Source organism: Plecotus auritus, assembly GCF_963455305.1.
Source record: "Plecotus auritus genome assembly, chromosome: 9".
Taxonomy (NCBI): domain Eukaryota; kingdom Metazoa; phylum Chordata; class Mammalia; order Chiroptera; family Vespertilionidae; genus Plecotus; species Plecotus auritus.
The window spans coordinates 61,677,058-61,693,342 of record NC_137783.1 but is presented as its reverse complement, the minus strand read 5'-3'; the positions used below and the strand labels follow the sequence as shown (position 1 = coordinate 61,693,342).

The 16,285-nt window shown below is 43.3% G+C and overlaps 1 protein-coding gene across 17 annotated transcripts in view; it reads left to right on the top strand.

Moving 5' to 3' along the window:
• Positions 1-16,285, top strand: part of SHLD2 (shieldin complex subunit 2) — a 155,122-nt gene that overhangs the window by 60,215 nt on the left and 78,622 nt on the right. For 10 of the 17 annotated variants that reach the window (XR_013961590.1, XM_080687056.1, XM_080687070.1 and 7 more), the window contains 2 exons: positions 11,005-12,534; positions 15,018-15,125. Coding sequence is in view for 16 of the 17 variants with exons in the window: in XM_080687056.1 (XP_080543182.1) it covers positions 11,010-12,534; positions 15,018-15,125 (1,633 nt within the window). In the remaining variant the exon portion in view is untranslated. Of the gene's footprint in view, positions 1-10,466; positions 10,502-11,004; positions 12,535-15,017; positions 15,126-16,285 lie in introns of those variants that run through there. The other 7 variants (XM_080687062.1, XM_080687061.1, XM_080687060.1 and 4 more) reach the window with 3 other exon arrangements.

The following is a 16,285-nucleotide window of genomic DNA, read 5'->3' as shown; positions in this document are numbered from 1 at the left end:
GAGAGGGAGAGAGAGTTGAAACATCGATGAGAGAGAAACATCGATCAGCTGCCTCATGCACACCCCCTACTGGTGATGTGCCTGCAACCAAGGCACATGCCCTTGACCGGAATCGAAACTGAGACCCTTGAGTCCGCAGGCCAATGCTCCATCCACTGAGCCAAACCAGTCAGGGCTACCACAGCTTTTTATTCCAAGAAAAACTATCCTATCTAATAAAAGAGTAATATGCAAATTAACCATCACTCTGTTACAACCACAAGCCACGCCCACCAGCCAATCAGGAGCGAATATGCAAATAAACCCAACCAAGATGGCTACGGCCACAGAGAGCAGGAGGGAGGCTTGGGTTTCCCTGGCAATGGAGGAAGCCAAGCTTTCTGCCTGCCCTTGCTGGCCTAGGCCTCCACTTAAGGCTACAAAGTTTCAATTATAGAAGATACATAAATCCCCTAAAAAATGGCTGCCGCCACGGAGCAAGCAGAAGGCTTGGCTCTGCTCCAGGCTACAAAGTTTCAATTGCAGAAGATAAATAAACCCCAGATACCAGGGCCTCCGCTTGGGTTCCCAGGGTCATGGCTGGCCTGCAAACCACCACAGGCCCCTCGCCCAGGTTCCCTCATGCCCCAAGGGAACCCCCACCCTGATCCGGGACACCCTTCAGGGCAAACAAGCTGGACCCTACCCGTGCACCAGACCTCTATCCTAGCTAATAAAAGAGTAATATGCAGATTGACCATTAGTCCAACACACAAGATGGCTGCCCCCATGTGGTCAAAGATCCTGCCCCCATGTGGACACAAGATGGCCACCACAAGATGCCAGCAGGGGAGGGCAGTTGGGAGGGACCAGGCCTGCAAGGGAGGGCAGTTGGGGGTGATCAAGCCTGCAGGGGAGGGCAGTTAGGGGTGACCCGGCCGGCAGAGGAGGGAAGTTGGGGGTGACCAGGCCTGCAAAGAAAGGCAGTTGGGAGGGACCCAGGCCTGCAGGGGAGAGCAGTTGGGGGGGGGGGGCAGGCCTGCAGGGGAGGGCAGATAGGGGTGACCAGGCCTGCAGGGGAGGGCAGATAGGGGTGACCTGGCCTGCAGGGTAGGGCAGTTAGGGGCAAACAGGCTGGCAGGGGAGCAGTTAGGCATCAATCAGGCTGGCAGGGGAGTGGTTAGGGGGTGATCAGGCTGGCAGGCAGAAGTGGTTAGGGGCAATCAGGAAGGCAGACAGGCGAGCAGTTGGGAGCCAGCAGTCCTGGATTGTGAGAGGGATGTCCGACTGCCCGTTTAGGCCCGATCCTGGTGGGCAGTTGGACATCCCTCGAGGCGTCCCAGATTGGAGAGGGTGCAGGCTGGGCTGAGGGACACCCCCCTTCCCCGTGCACGAATTTCATGCACCAGGCCTCTAGTTTTAAATATAATGTTACATGCAATAAACATTAATATTTCAAGATTTTAAATATAATAATATTACCAAAAATGTATTAACATAATATGATATCACAAAAATTGTAGGAAATATTAAAAATCTGCAAATAACAGGATTACTTCTATTATATTCTAAAATATTTCTTTTCTCTGGCTCTATTTTTGTTAATCAGTTTATGTTGTTCATTATATTCCACAAATGAATGAGATCATGTGATATTTATCTTTCTCCGACTGGCTTATTTCGCTTAGCATAATATGCTGCTTTCCAGTTCCATTAATGCTGTTGCAAATGGTAAGACTTCCTTCTCTTTTGCAGCAGCGTAGTATTCCATTGTATAGATGTACCACAGTTTTCTGATCCACTCGTCTGCTAATGGACACTTGGCTGTTTCCAAATCTTAGCTATGGTGAATTGTGCTGCTATGAACATAGGGGTGCATATACCCTTTCTGATTGGTGTTTCTAATTTCTTGGGACATATTCCTAGAAGTGGGATCACTGGGTCAAATGGCAGTTCCATTTTTAATTTTTTGAGGAAGCTCCATACTATTTTCCATAATGGCCGCACAAGTCTGCATTCCCACCAGCAGTGTACTAGGGTTCCCATTTCTGCACATTCTTGCCAGCACTTGTCACTTGTTGATTTGTTGATGGTAGCCATTCTGACAGGGGTGAGGTGACACCTCATTGTCATTTTATTTCTCTGATGATCAGTGACTTTGAGCATCTATAATTCTATAATAATAAAAGCGTAATATGCTAATTAGAAAGGATGACCTTACGGGTGACCTTCTGGGGCTGTGAGGGAAGCCGGGTTGTGAGGGAAGCCCAAGTCCTGGGTGCCTGCTGGTGGTCGGAGGGAAGGCTGGGTCCCGGGTGCCTGCTGGCGGCCGGAGAGAAGCCCGAGTCCTGGGTGCCAGAGAGAAGCCAGTGCTGGCAGCCGGGGAAAGAAAGGCCTACTTTTGCACATATTTCGTGCATCGGGCCTCTAGTTTTTTCATATGTCTTTTGGCCATCTGTATGTCCACTTTGGAGAAGTATCTATTTTTTTATTGGATTGTTTCTCTTCCTTTTGTTAAGTTGTGTGAGTTCCTTATATGTTTTGGATTAAAGCTTTATTAGGTGTATCATTGCCAAAGATGTTCTTCCATAAAGTGGCTCACTTTTTATTTTGTTGATGGTTACTTTTGATATGCAGAAGCAGTTTATTTTCATGTAGTCTAATTTATTTATTTTTCTCAGTTTCCTTTGCCCTAGGAAATGTATCTGTAAACATTGCTATGAGAGATGTCTGAGATTTTGCTGCCTGTGGTTTCTTCTAGGATTTTTATGTTTCACGACTTACATTTAAGTCTTTTATCCATTTTGAGTTTATTCTTGTGTATGGTGTCAGTTGGTGGTCTAGTTTCCTTTTCTTTTCTCTTCCTTGTCCTTGTCCTTTTCCTTTTCCTTTTCCTTGTCCTTGTCCTTGTACTTGTCCTTTTCCTTGTCCTTTTCCTTTTCCTTGTCCTTTTCCTTGTCCTTTTCTTTTTCCTTTTTCTTTTGCATACATCTGTCCAATTTTCCCAGCACCATTTATTGATGAGACTGTCTTGACTCCATCCTTGCTTCCTTTGACAAATTTTTTTCTTTGTTGTTTTTTTGTTTTGTTAATCCTCACCTGAGGATATTTTTCCATTGATATTTCAGAGAGAGTGGAAGAGAGAGGGAAAGACAGAGAGAAACATTGATGTGAGAGAAACACATTGATTGGTTGCCTCCTGAACATGCCCTGACTAAGGCCCGGGCTGGGGAGAAACCTGCAAGCATGGTAAGTGCCCTTTACCCACATGGAGCAGAAGTGGTCCGCCGGCCAACACTCTATCCACTGAACCAAACCGGCTAGGGCCTTTGTCAAATATTAATTGAGTGTAATGGTTTGGGTAGATTTCTGGGGTCTCTGTTCTGTTCCATTGATCTATATGTCTGTTCTTGTGCCAGTACTAGGTAGTTTTGAGCACAGTGGCTTTGTAGTATAACTTGATATCTGGTATTGTGATCCCTCCAACTTTGTTCTTTGTTCTCAATATTGCTGTTGCTATTCAGGGTCTTTTTTGGTTCCATATAAATTTTTCAAGTATTTGTTTTAAATCTGTGAAATATGCTGTTGGTATTTTAATAAGGATTGCATTAAATCTGTAGGTTGCTTTGGGTAGTATGGACATTTTATTTTTTATATTTTTTTAAATAAATCTTTATTGTTCAGATTATTACAATTGTTCCTCTTTTTCCCCGCCCATAGCTCCCTTCCACCTGGTTCCCACCCCACCCTCTGCCCTTACCCCCTTCTCCACTGCCCTCATCCATAGGTGTACGATTTTTGCCCAGTCTCTTCCCGCACCCCCCACACCCTTTTCCCCCCGAGAATTGTCAGTCCACTCCCTTTCTATACCCCTGATTCTATTATATTCATCAGTTTATTCTGTTCATCAGATTTTTTATTCACTTGATTTTTAGATTCACTTGTTGATAGATATGTATTTGTTGTTCATAATTTTTATCTTTACCTTTTTCTTCTTCTTCCTCTTAAAGAATACCTTTCAGCATTTCATATAATACTGGTTTGGCGGTGATGAACTCCTTTAGCTTTTTCTTATCTGTGAAGCTCTTTATCTGACCTTTAATTCTGAATGATAGCTTTGCTGGGTAGAGTAATCTTGGTTGTAGGTTCTTGCTATTCATCACTTTGAATATTTCTTGCCACTCTCGTCTGGCCTGCATGGTTTCTGTTGAGAAATCAGCTGTATGGGTGCTCCCTTGTAGGTAACTAACTGTTTTTCTCTTGCTCCTTTTAATATTCTCTCTTTGTCTTTTGCTCTTGGCATTTTAATTATGATGTGTCTTGGTGTGGTTCTCTTTGGATTCCTTTTGTTTGGGGTTCTGTGCGCTTCTTGGACTTGTAAGTCTATTTCTTTTACCAAGTAGGGTAAGTTTTCTGTCATTATTTCTTCAAATAGGTTTTCAGTATCTTGCTCTCTCTCTTCTTCTGGCATCCCCATAATTTGGATGTTGGTACGCTTGAAGTTGTCCCAGAGGCTCCTTACACTATCTTCATATTTTTGAATTCTTTTTTCTTTTTGCTTTTCTGGTTGGGTGTTTTTTGCTCCTTCGTATTTCAAATCTTTGACTTGATTCTTGCAGTTCTCTAGTCTGCTGTTGGATCTCTGTATATTATTTTTTATTTCAGTCAGTGTATGCTTAATTTCTAGTTGGTCCTTTTTCATATCTTCGAGGGTCTCGCTAAATTTATCGGCCTTTTCTAGGAAATTCTAGAATCATCTTATAACCGTGGTTTTGAACTCTATATCCAGTAGTTTGCTTTCCTCCATTTCTTTCATTTGTGACCTGTTTCTTTGTCTCCACATTTTGGCTGCTTCCTGAGTTGATAGAGTGGCTTTGTGTGTTTGGTGTCCTATAGGGCCCAGTGCAGCCGTGGGCAAACTACGGCCCGCGGGCCGGATCCGGCCCGTTCGGCTGTTCTATCCGGCCCACGGAGCCAAAAGAGCGGAGGGTTCTCTTGCTCTCCCCTCTGCTTCTTTACTTTGAATTTATATTAGTTCACACAAACACTACATCCATGCTTTTGTTCCGGCCCTCTGGTCCTGTTTAAGAACCCATTGTGGCCCTCGAGTCAAAAAGTTTGCCCACCCCTGGCCCAGTGGCTCAGCCTCTCCAGTTACCTGAGGTGGACACCCTTGGTGCACCCCTTTGTGGGCTGTGTGCACAGTCTTGTCGCCCGCTGCCAGACAGTCCAGTTTCTCTCCGAATGAGTCTGGGTCCCCAGAGTCTCGCCCGGAACTGGAGTTCAGAGCAGTCAGGAACTTTTGTCTCCCTCCTGATTGAGAAAGCCCGCCATGTACTCAGTTGCCAGCCCTCTCCGTGCGCGTGCCTCCATACCTCTGCCTTACACAGTTCCTCTGAGTCTCAGTGTGCTTTTCTCTTTCCTGAAAGTCCAGTTTCTCCCCGAATGAGTCTGGGTCCCCAGAGTCTCGCCCGGAACTGAAGTTCAGAGTAGTTGGGAGCTTTTGTCTTCCTCCCAATTGAGAAAGCCAGCCGTGTACTCAGTTGCCAGCCCTCTCCATGCGTGCGCACCTCCGTACCTCTGCCTTCTACAGCTCCTGTGAGTCTCAGTGTGCTTTTCTCTTTCCTTCTGGTTGTAGAATTTCCACTCAGCCAGCCTTTCTGTGGTTCTGGATGATGTCTGTTTTGTCTTTTAGTTGTAGTTTTGAAATTGTTGTGCAAGGCAGCAATTTAGGTGTTTACCTATGCTGCCATCTTGGTTTCTCAGTATGGACATTTTAATGATGTTAATTCTACCAATCCATGAACATGATATATTCTTCTACTTGTTTATACCTTCCTCTATTATTATTTTTTGTTTCTTGATGAATCTCATTAAAGATTTGTCAATCTGTTTATCTTCTCAAAGAGTCAGCTCTTGGTTTCATTGATCTTTTGTACTGCTTTTTAGTCTCTATGTCAGTGGTCACCAACCTTTCGGACCTCACGACCACCAGTGTTCCGCGGACCACCGGTTGGCAACCACTGCTCTATGTCATTTATTTCTGCTCTACTCTTTATTATTTCCTTCCTTCTACCCACTTGGATTTTGTTTGTTGTTGTTTTTCTAGTTCATTTAGGTGTAAGCTTAGATTCTATATTTGAGATTTTTCTTGCTTCCTGAGGTAGGCCTGTATTATTGTGAATTTCCCTCTTAGGATTGCTTTTGCTTTGTCTCGTAGATTTTGGATTGTTGTGTGTTCATTGTCATTTATCTCAAGGTAACTTTTGATTGCTTCCTTGATTTCATATTTTTCCCCAATCATTGTTTAGTAACATGCTATTTAGCTTTCAGATGTTTGTGTTTCTTCCTGTTTTTCTCTTGTAATTGATTTCTAGTTTCATACAATAGTGATCAGAGAAGAAATTGATATGATTTTAATCTTTTAAAATCTCTTGAATGTCATTTTGTGTTCCAACATTGGCCTGTCCTTAAAAATGTTCCATGTGCACTTGAATGTATATTCTACTGCTTTGGAATGAAATGCTCTGAAAGTGTCAGTTAAATCCATCTGGTCTATTGTGTCATTTAAGGGTGCTGTTTCCTTGTTGATTTTCTCTGTGGAACATCTATGCATTGATGGCAATGAAGTGTTAAATTATCTCTTATAGCCATTGTTTTAAAATCTATTTTGCCCAATATAAGAATTGTTAACCTATGTAGGATTTTTTGTTTCCATTTGCATGTAATATTTTTTCCATCCTTTTAGTTTCAGTCTGTGTATAATTTTTTTTCTTCTGAGTTGGGTCTCTTGTAGACAGCGTATATATGGTTGTCTTAATGTTTTAAAAGAATATCTTTTGACTAATTTTTAGAGAGAGAGTAAGGGAAAGGGGCAGATAGAAACATGAATGTTGAGAGAAACATAATCGATTGGCTGCCTCCTGCACACCCCTACTGGGGTTCGAATCCGCAACCCTGTCATGTGCCTTGCCCGGGAATCTAACTGGTGATCTCTTGGTTCATCGGTTGATGCTTAACCACTGAGCAACACCAGCTGGGCTGTCTTTTCTTATTCATTCATCTCCCCTATGTCTTTTGATTGAAACATTTAATCCATTTACATTTAAAGTGATTACTGATTGGTACATGTTTATTGCCATTTTATTCTTTATAACTGTGTTTCTCTTTAAAAAAAAATGCTTTCTAAAAATTGATTTTTAAGAGAGAGGGAGAAAGAAACAGTGATGTGAGATAGAAACATTGATTGGTTGTCTCCTGTATGCCATACCTACTGGGACTGAACCCACAACCTGGGCATGTGCCCTGAATGGGAATCAAATCATGACCTCCTGGTTCATGGGTCACATTCAACCACTGAACCACACCAGTTGGGCTCTTTTCTTTTTAAAGACCTTTTAACACTTCTTGTAAGACTAATTTTGTGGTAATGAACTCCTTTAGCTTTTCTTGTCTGGGCAGCTCTTTATTTCATCTTCAATGTTTTTTTTTTATCTGCAAAATGGTATTTATTTATTTTTTTTTATTGTTTAAAGTATTACATATAGTAGTACATATATCTCTTTTTTTTTTTTCCCATTGACCTTCCCCCAGACTCCCCCACCCCCTATCGCATGCCCTATCCCATCCCCACAGTGTCTTGTGACCATTGGCCGTGCTTATATGCATGCATGCAAGTCCTTTGGTTGATCTCTTTCCCCACCTCCCCAACACTCCCCAACCTTCCCGCTGTAATTTGACAGTCTGTTCAGTGTCATCTTCAATTTTATGTGATGGTGTTACTGGGTAGAGTAGTCTTGGTTATAGGTACTTGCTTTTCTTCTCTTTGAATATTTCATGTCAATCCCTCTGGCCTGCAAAGTTTCTGTTGAGAAACCAGCTGGCAGTCTTATGGGACCTCCCTTGTAGGTAAGTAACAGCTTTTCTCTTGTTGCTTTTAAAACTCTTTCTTTGTTTTTAACCTTTATCATTTTAATTATGATGTATTTTTCTGTGAGCCTATTTGGGTTCATCTTGTTTGGGATTTCTGCACTTCCTGAACCTGTGTGTCTTTTTCTTTCATCAGCTTAGTGAAGTTTTTAATCATTATTTCTTCAAATAGATTCTTGATTCCTTGCTTTCTCTTCTTCTTCTTCCAGTACCTATGATGCAGATGTTGTCATACTTCATGTTGTCCCAGAGGTCCCTTAGTCTGTTTTCATATTTAGAAAAAACACACGTTTTTCTGTCTGATTGGTTGTTTTCTGTTACCTTGCCTTCCAAGTTGCTGATTCAGTTTTTTGCTACATGTAGCCTGCTGTTGATTCCTTCTAGTCATTCTTCATTTCCAATATTGTATTTTCACTTCTGACTGGTTCTTTTACATGTTTTATATATTTTTTAAAATGTTTGGTATCTCTATGTCTAATTTCTCACTAAGTTCCTTGAGCATTTTCATAACCATTGTTTTGAACTCCATCTGGTAAATTACTTACCTCCATTTATTTAGTTCTTTTTCTGGGGATTTCTCCTGTTCTTTCACTTGGGGCATTAGTTCTTTATCCCCTCATTTTGGCTGCCTCTTTGTATTTGTTTCTGTGAATTAGGTAGATCTGTTATCCCTCCCAGTCTTCATCTGGTGTTTTGTGGGGCTCAGTGGCTTAGTCTCCCACTACCTGAGCTAGGTGCTTCAGGAATGTCCCTTGTGTGGGTTATGTGAGCCTTCCTATTGTTTTTGAGTCTTAATTGCTGTTGGCCCACTTGTGGGTGGGGTTGCCCCTCTGGCTGGATCAATGCCAAGTGAAATGTATGAGCTGCTCCATGGGGGTTGATTCTACAAAGCTAAATTCACCCCAACAGGGTTTGGTGACTGCTGAGATCGCCCTTGTGTGTGCCATTTGGGGAGCTAATTGGACCGTGTTCTAAAATGATCTGAACCACTGGGTGTGTTGTTTCTGAGGCCACTTGAGAGGGGATCAAGTGCTGGTTAATGTTAGGCCCTGCCTGTGATCAGTCTGGCTAACTGTTTGGAGTTACAAAGTGATCCACATTTTGTGGCTGCCTCTGCTGGGCATGGGTGTGCGTGGGAAGGGCCTACCTGTACCCAAGGCTGGTTTCCATCATCACCGAGCAAAAGACCTAGGGCTCCCAGAGATCAACCCTCACCTGTTAGCTGCCTGGTAGGCTTAGTAATTGTAAGAGCCTCTGATGGTATGTGTGTTGCATAAGTCACCAGATAGGGGCAAGTGGCACATATTCAAACTTGATACCAGTACTGGGTTTGAGGCCACTCAGCCACAGTCTCAGGGTACACCAAGGTCAGCTGCCACCTGCCAGTGTCATTGGAGCTTTTGGTGGGGCAGGGTCTCAGTGATTCATTAGGGTGAGGCCAGCAGTGTTCATCAAGCCCAAACAGACCAAGATTTGGCTGTGTGAACGGAGGGCTCTGCACAGGAATGGTGGCACTAGTCTGGTGTGTGAGGGAATAATGGCTCCACTCAGGAACCACATAACTCATTTTTTCCTAGTTTGCCCCGACCTCCTGGAGAGTCTTCTGCCAGGGATGGGGCAGGACGGGTGTGGGGGCAATAGGTTGGCCACAGCCTGCTGTCACTATTGCAAGCTCAGCAGGGAGGGGCCAGCAAGAGTTGGGAAGGTAGGGGAAGCTGGTGGTTCTCCCATGGTGGGGCTAGTGGGTCTCCCTTGGAGGGAATGTGGTGCCACTGATCTGGCCCATGGGTAGGGGAGGGCCCTATACCCTGTTGAGGCACACTATGGAGGGAGGGGAAATGGTTTTTGCCCCAGAGCAACACAAGTATGTCTCTGATCCTCCCCAAATTCACCCTCAAGATCCCACCAAAAAAGTCTGCATCAGGCAGCGTATCCCTCTGCAGGGTGTGAGCTCAGCCAGAGGGAGCACCAGGGGGCTGGAGGGTGGGGCTTGTGCAGTACGCCCAGGTTGATGCAGTTTGGAAGGGAGTATTCGACTCAGGAAAAATGGCGTCTGGGGGTGTGTGGGAGAGGGACTCAGCACAAGGACCCTGATGGTTGTCTCTTCAGCTCCCTCCCCAGAGACTCACAACCCAGTCCGTCTTCACGGGACTCCAGTTCGCTCTGAGCCACCTTCCCTCCACCAGGGTCAAGGGTGAGTGGCTGCCAGCAAGATTTTGTACGCTGGCCTTTTAAGCAGGCACCTTGGTTTCTAGCCGACTCCTGTCTCTCCCTGGTTGACAGAATCCCTGCTGATTTTCACAGCCAGATGTTATGTGGGTGCCTCTACTGGCTCTGTTGCTTCTGGCTGGGGAGCCTTGCTGAGGGTTGAGACCCCACATTACTCGGGGGGAAACTTTGCAGCTGAGATGTCCGTCTGGATTCTCAGCGGCTGCCTGTGGGAATGGATCCAGCCCTTTCTGCCTTCCTCCCAGTCTCAATGCGGCTTCTTCTATAAGTCCTTATAGGACTTCTCTTCAGCTAGTCTCCAGTTAGTCATTCAAATTGACTGTTCTGTATTTTAGTTGTAATTTCAGTTCTGGCCTGTGTGGAGGTGAGTGTAACTTCCACCTACTCCATCACCATCTTCTTCCTCTCTCTCATTTAATTTATTTAAAGAATCTTTACATGAGCATTTTTCTGGATATTTTTATTTATCTTAACTCACTTCTATTAATTGTATTTTTTTTAAAAGAAATGTCTTTGTAATATTTATTTTTTTTAAAATATATTTTATTGATATTTCACAGAGAGGAAGGGAGAGGGATAGAGAGCTAGAAACATTGATGAGAGAGAAACATCGATCAGCTGCCTCCTGCACACCTCCCACTGGGGATGTGCCCGCAACCAAGGTACATGCCCTTGACCGGAATCGAACCCGGGACCTTTCAGTCCGCAGGCCGACGCTCTATCCACTGAGCCAAACCGGTTTTGGCTATTAATTGTATTTTTGATGAGTTATTTTTATTTCATTTGCTATTGGTATATTATTAACTTACTATCAAGATATAAAAATCTACTGATAAAATACTCATTTTAGATTTTTCATTTTTTTAGAAACCATGAATAGAGGCTCTGAAATCCACGTTTTTTGGGGTGCTCCAATTGGTCCATTGAAAATAATGGTATCACAGGAACCAACTTCTTTAATGTCCACTACTGACCCCTGGAAAAAAGTTCAGCTTTTATACAATCAACATTCTTTACATCTGAAGGATGAAAAATGCAAGAATAAAAATGTGGAAGATTATCAAATCCTAGAAGCTGCTGCCCCTCCAGATCTTCTTAATGGTCATTTTTTAGGAAGCTCTCTGAGTAGATCTGCTTCTGTGAAAGATGACTATATACACTATATTTCCGAAACACAGACTCGAAAATTCCAGAAGAGTCACCCCTTAGGGATGAGTGACATAACCAAATCTGATGTCCAAATATGTGGATGTAAGGGCCAAGTTCAGCATTTATCTGGAGAGGAAGACTATCAGAAGCTTTTCAGTGAAAATAAGAAAATCACAGTTGAACAGCATGAACATCAATCAAATATATGTGATCAAAATGTCCAAAAACATTTATTTCAGTTAGACCATGAGTGTGCAGCTGCATGGGATTTGGTGTGTAATACCGAGCAGATTAATACAGAGCCAGGAGCTATCGGCATGAGGTGTATACCAATAGAGCATCATGGAACTCAAAACCAGGGTCTGAAAAAGAGCTCTTTGACCACACGAGATAAGCCAAGGACTGCGGGAGCAGTCGAGAAGGTCTCAGACCTTACAGCATCTACTGAAACGGAATTCCTCAGTATAATGACCTCCAGCCAATTTGCTTTTTTAGCTCAAAGGACAAATAAAGGGGAGAGTTCTATAAATAAAGGGACAGTGATCACGGAGGTTGAAGCTGAAGCAAGTCCTGGGGAAATAAAAATAACTAAAGATAATTTGATTCAGCCTGATGATGATTTTGTAGAAAGATATGAAAGTAGACAAAACCAAGCATATTCCCTTGAACTTTTCAGTCCTGTTTTTCCTGAAACAAAAAGTAGCCACATTCACATAAAGTCTGATAAAGGTCTTAAAGAAAATGTGGAATCTCAAGAACTTTTCAGTTTTGAAGATAAACTGCCATCCGATGAGATATGTATTGAGTCATGTAGGTCCGGAATTCTGTGTTCTCAAGTAAATGCCTCCCACAAAAGTCCTACAAAACGGAATTGGACCTCTGAAGGTAAATCCAGCCATCTCAAAGTCCTCCAAGTTTCTAAGAAAATTAAGCTGGTTTCTAATGCAGGAGGTCCTACTACAGCAAAAGACCAGAGGAGTGTGTTGGAATTCAAGGGTATTAAAAAAACATCATTAATAAGAAATTGTGATTCCAAAAGTCAGAAGTATAATTGTTTAGTCTTGGTGCTATCTCCATGTCATGTGAAAGAAATAAGTATAAAATCTGGACCAAATTCGGGCTCTAAAGTGCCTTTAGCAACAGTTGTGGTAATTGACCAGTCCGAAATTAAGAAGAAAGTTTTTCTGTGGAGGACTGCTGCATTTTGGGCCCTTACAGTGTTCCTTGGAGATGTAATTTTACTCACAGGTGAGGCCATTGTGGAACAGTGGTAGTGAGTTTATAAAGCTGCAAGCTTTTCCCTCCTGCTGGAGGGCTCCCTCTTTCCCCTGCCTGTCTGGGCTCCATGTGACCGATCCCTTCCTTGCTTCCGTGCTGGCCTCCTCACCACTGCCTGGCATTCTCTGCGTTGCTATTTCTGGCCTGTGTCCCAGCCTTCTCAGTTCTGCCCCTCCTTTCCACTCATCTCTCTACCAAGCCTTCCCTGGTTGCTCCTCCTACTCATTCATTATGTTAGCATTTAGGTCACACCATCAGGCTTTTTCTTTGTTTTCTTATGGTTATGTCTATGTATGTCTTATTTCCAATCCTTTTCTTAAACTATATTAGCAGTTTTATGATGAAAAGACAGCATTTCTACTACTTTACTCAATCCCTAATAATGCTGTGCACATTATATTCTTATTGAGGGAACTGATATAGAATTTCTATAGCACTTTTAAATTATTGAAATTCTATTAATCACATTTGGAAATATGGAAAGGGAAACTCCTGCTTTTATACCAACCTCATATAACCACCAGTAGAGTTTTAGAATGTTACTAGTTGTCTTTCCTATGCTTCTTAAAATTTGTTTGCATGCATATATAAAAGCTGATATTTATTGGGAATTTACTGTGTATCAAACCCTGTTTTATACTTTACATGTATATCAACTCTTTACAACTCTATGAGGAAGGTCCTGGTTATTATTCCCATTTTTTAGTTTGAGGAAACAGACCCAGAGAAGTGTGCCCAATGTCACATTTCTAGGAAGTGCCAAAGCCAGGATGATTTCACCTGGACTCCAGAATCCTCACCTGTATTGTTCTTTATGAAGAACAGTGTTTTTGTCCTGCTTTTTTGCCTGACATAAGAAATTTAATATTTTGTTACATTTCCTTATTGATTTAAAATCAATGCACAGTGTATTAGAGCAGAGATATCAGTCGTTTTAATATATTTTTACATTTCCTTATTGATTTAAAATCAATACACAGTGTCCTGGAGCAGAGATATCAGTCATTTTAAGGAAGAATCTTAGACCAGGAGGAAGTTGATTCTACAGAGAGAATGTGATAGAGAGGCGGGAGAGGGTCAGCCTTAAAAGCTTAGAAAAAGAAAACAATCAGTAGTTTCTACTAAACCATTTGCTGGGGGAATGAGAACCTTAGCTAATATACCCTGGTAGTTAAGATTGTTAGGTGCTGTCTCTAATAAAGAGACAACCATGGGCTTGTAACTAACAGACTTAGCATAATCTTGTCCCACTGGCAATATCACCTTATTTGCTGGCAAATCAATTTATCTAACTCCTTTTGTTCTGATTCAGTGCTCACTGAGTAGCTAGTTATGGTTGTGATTTGACTTCCTAGGTGTAAAATTTCCCGAAAGGTGTCTGATGTAAACAGTAGCAGTGGCAGGGCTGTGGGACATTGAAGAGGCAGAGTTAACAGCAGGGGGTTGTTACACAGGTGGGAAGAGGGGTAGGAGTTCAGGATGACCTCACATTTTAGTTTACCTGGCTAGCAGCATAGTGCCAACAAATGAAATGGATAATCTGAGAAGAAAAGCAGGTTTGAGCCATGCTGAGATTGGGGAGCCAATAAGGTATTCATTTAGGGATGTCCATTAGGCATTTGTGGATAAAAGGGTTTGAAACTGAGGTCTGGAATTAAAGTCAGAAGTGATTACTTGGAATTTATGATTCTTTGTTTTTCTTTCTTATTATATCCAAGTTAATTTGTTGCTGTTAGTATATCTTTATACCTCTAACATTTTATACACTGAAATTATCCTGCCTGGGATCAGTCTGTCTCTCTCTGTTTCTAACTTACAGTTTTTGCTCTATTTAGAATTCTTTCTACCTGTTGGTATGTTTAGTTCCACTAAATGATTCTTCTCTATCTTAGATCGTACAGTGCTTTTTTCCCCTTTAGAAAGCATTCCTTACCTCCAAAGTCTTTCACTCTTAACACCCAGAGATGATTACCATGCTATTTAGGGAAAACTAATCCAAGTCCTTCAAGAATGCCTTATGTTATATTCACATGTTTGTAGCAGAGGGGTGAATGCATACTGAATACTATTTACTCTCCTAGGCACCACTGCTTTGGAACTAGTATTTTGCTTCTTGGTCCTGAATGATTTCTTTTCATCAGAAACGTACATTGTAGCATGCATCTTATGTAAACAAAGCCAATAATGTTCTCTGTGGAGCAGTGAACTTCTCTATTGATACTGTTTGCATATACAGAAGCAATTTTTTTATTTTACCTGCATACAGATATACCTAGAGTCATATTTTGGATTTGCTATTTTATCATTTGGTGCCTTAGGCAGATCATTTAACATATTGAACTTTAATTGCCTGGTATGTGGAGGCAGGCATAATATTTAGCTATGGTTGGTAAGTTAACGACAGTATGAAGGAACTTAGGTAATGATCAGAACTTATTTTCTCCCATTTCTAGATGTTACTGTTTATGAAGATCATTGGGTTGGTGAGACAGTACTACAATCAACATTTACCAGTCAGTTATTAAATCTTGGGAGCTATTCATCTGTCCAGCCTGAAGAGTGTAAGGCACATTTTACATATAATAGCTTAGTATTTAAAGTATATACACACATTAGAAAAGAGTAGAGTTAAAGTGGTAATTATATAAAACTAGAGGCCCAGTGCACGAAATTCGTGCACGGGGGGCGGGGTGTCCCTCAGCCCAGCCTGCACCCTCTCCAATCTGGGACCCCCTTGAGGGATGTCCGACTGCCCAATGGGATCGGGCCTAAACGGGCAATCAGACTTCCCTCTCACAACCCAGGACTGCTGGCTCCCAACTGCTTGCCTGCCTGCCTTCCTGATTGCCCCTAACTGCTTCTGCCTGCCAGTCTGATCACCCCCTAACCACTCCCCTGCCAGCCTGATTGATGCCTAACTGCTCCCCTGCCAGCCTGTTTGCCCCTAACTGTCCTCCCCTGCAGGCCTGGTCACCCCTAACTGCCCTTCCCTGCAGGCCTGGTCCCCCCCCAACTGCCCTTCCCTGCAGGCTTGGGTCCCCCCCAACTGCCCTTCCCTGCAGGCCCAGTCACCCCCAACTTCTCTCCTCTGCCGGCCTGGTCACCCCTAACTGCCCTCCCCTGTAGGCGTGATCACCCCCAACTGCCCTCCCTTGCAGTCCTGGTCCCTCCCAACTGCCCTCCCTTGCTGGCCATCTTGTGGTGGCCATCTTGTGTCCACATGGGGGCAGGATCTTTGACCACATGGGGGTAGCCATCTTGTGTGTTGGAGTGATGGTCAATCTGCATATTACTCTTTTATTAGATAGAATAGAGGCCTGGTGCACGGGTGGGGGCCAGCTGGTTTACCCTGAAGGGTGTCCCGGATCAGGGTGAGGGTTCCCTTGGGGTGTGGGATGGCCTGGGCGAGGGACCTGTGGTGGTTTGCAGGCCTGCCATGCCCCCTGGCGACCCAAGCGGAGGCCCTGGTATCTGGGGTTTATTTATCTTCTACAATTGAAACTTTGTAGCCTGGAGCGGAGCCAGGCCTTCTGTTTGCTCCATGGCGGCAGCCATTTTTGTTGGGATTTATGTATCTTCTATAATTGAAACTTTGTAGCCTTAAGCGGAGGCCTGGACCAGCCAGGGTGTGTGGAAAGCTTGGCTTCCTCCATCTCCGGGGGCAACCCTAGCCTCCTGCTCTTTCCAGCTCCGTGGCTGCCGCCATTTCTGTTTGGATTTA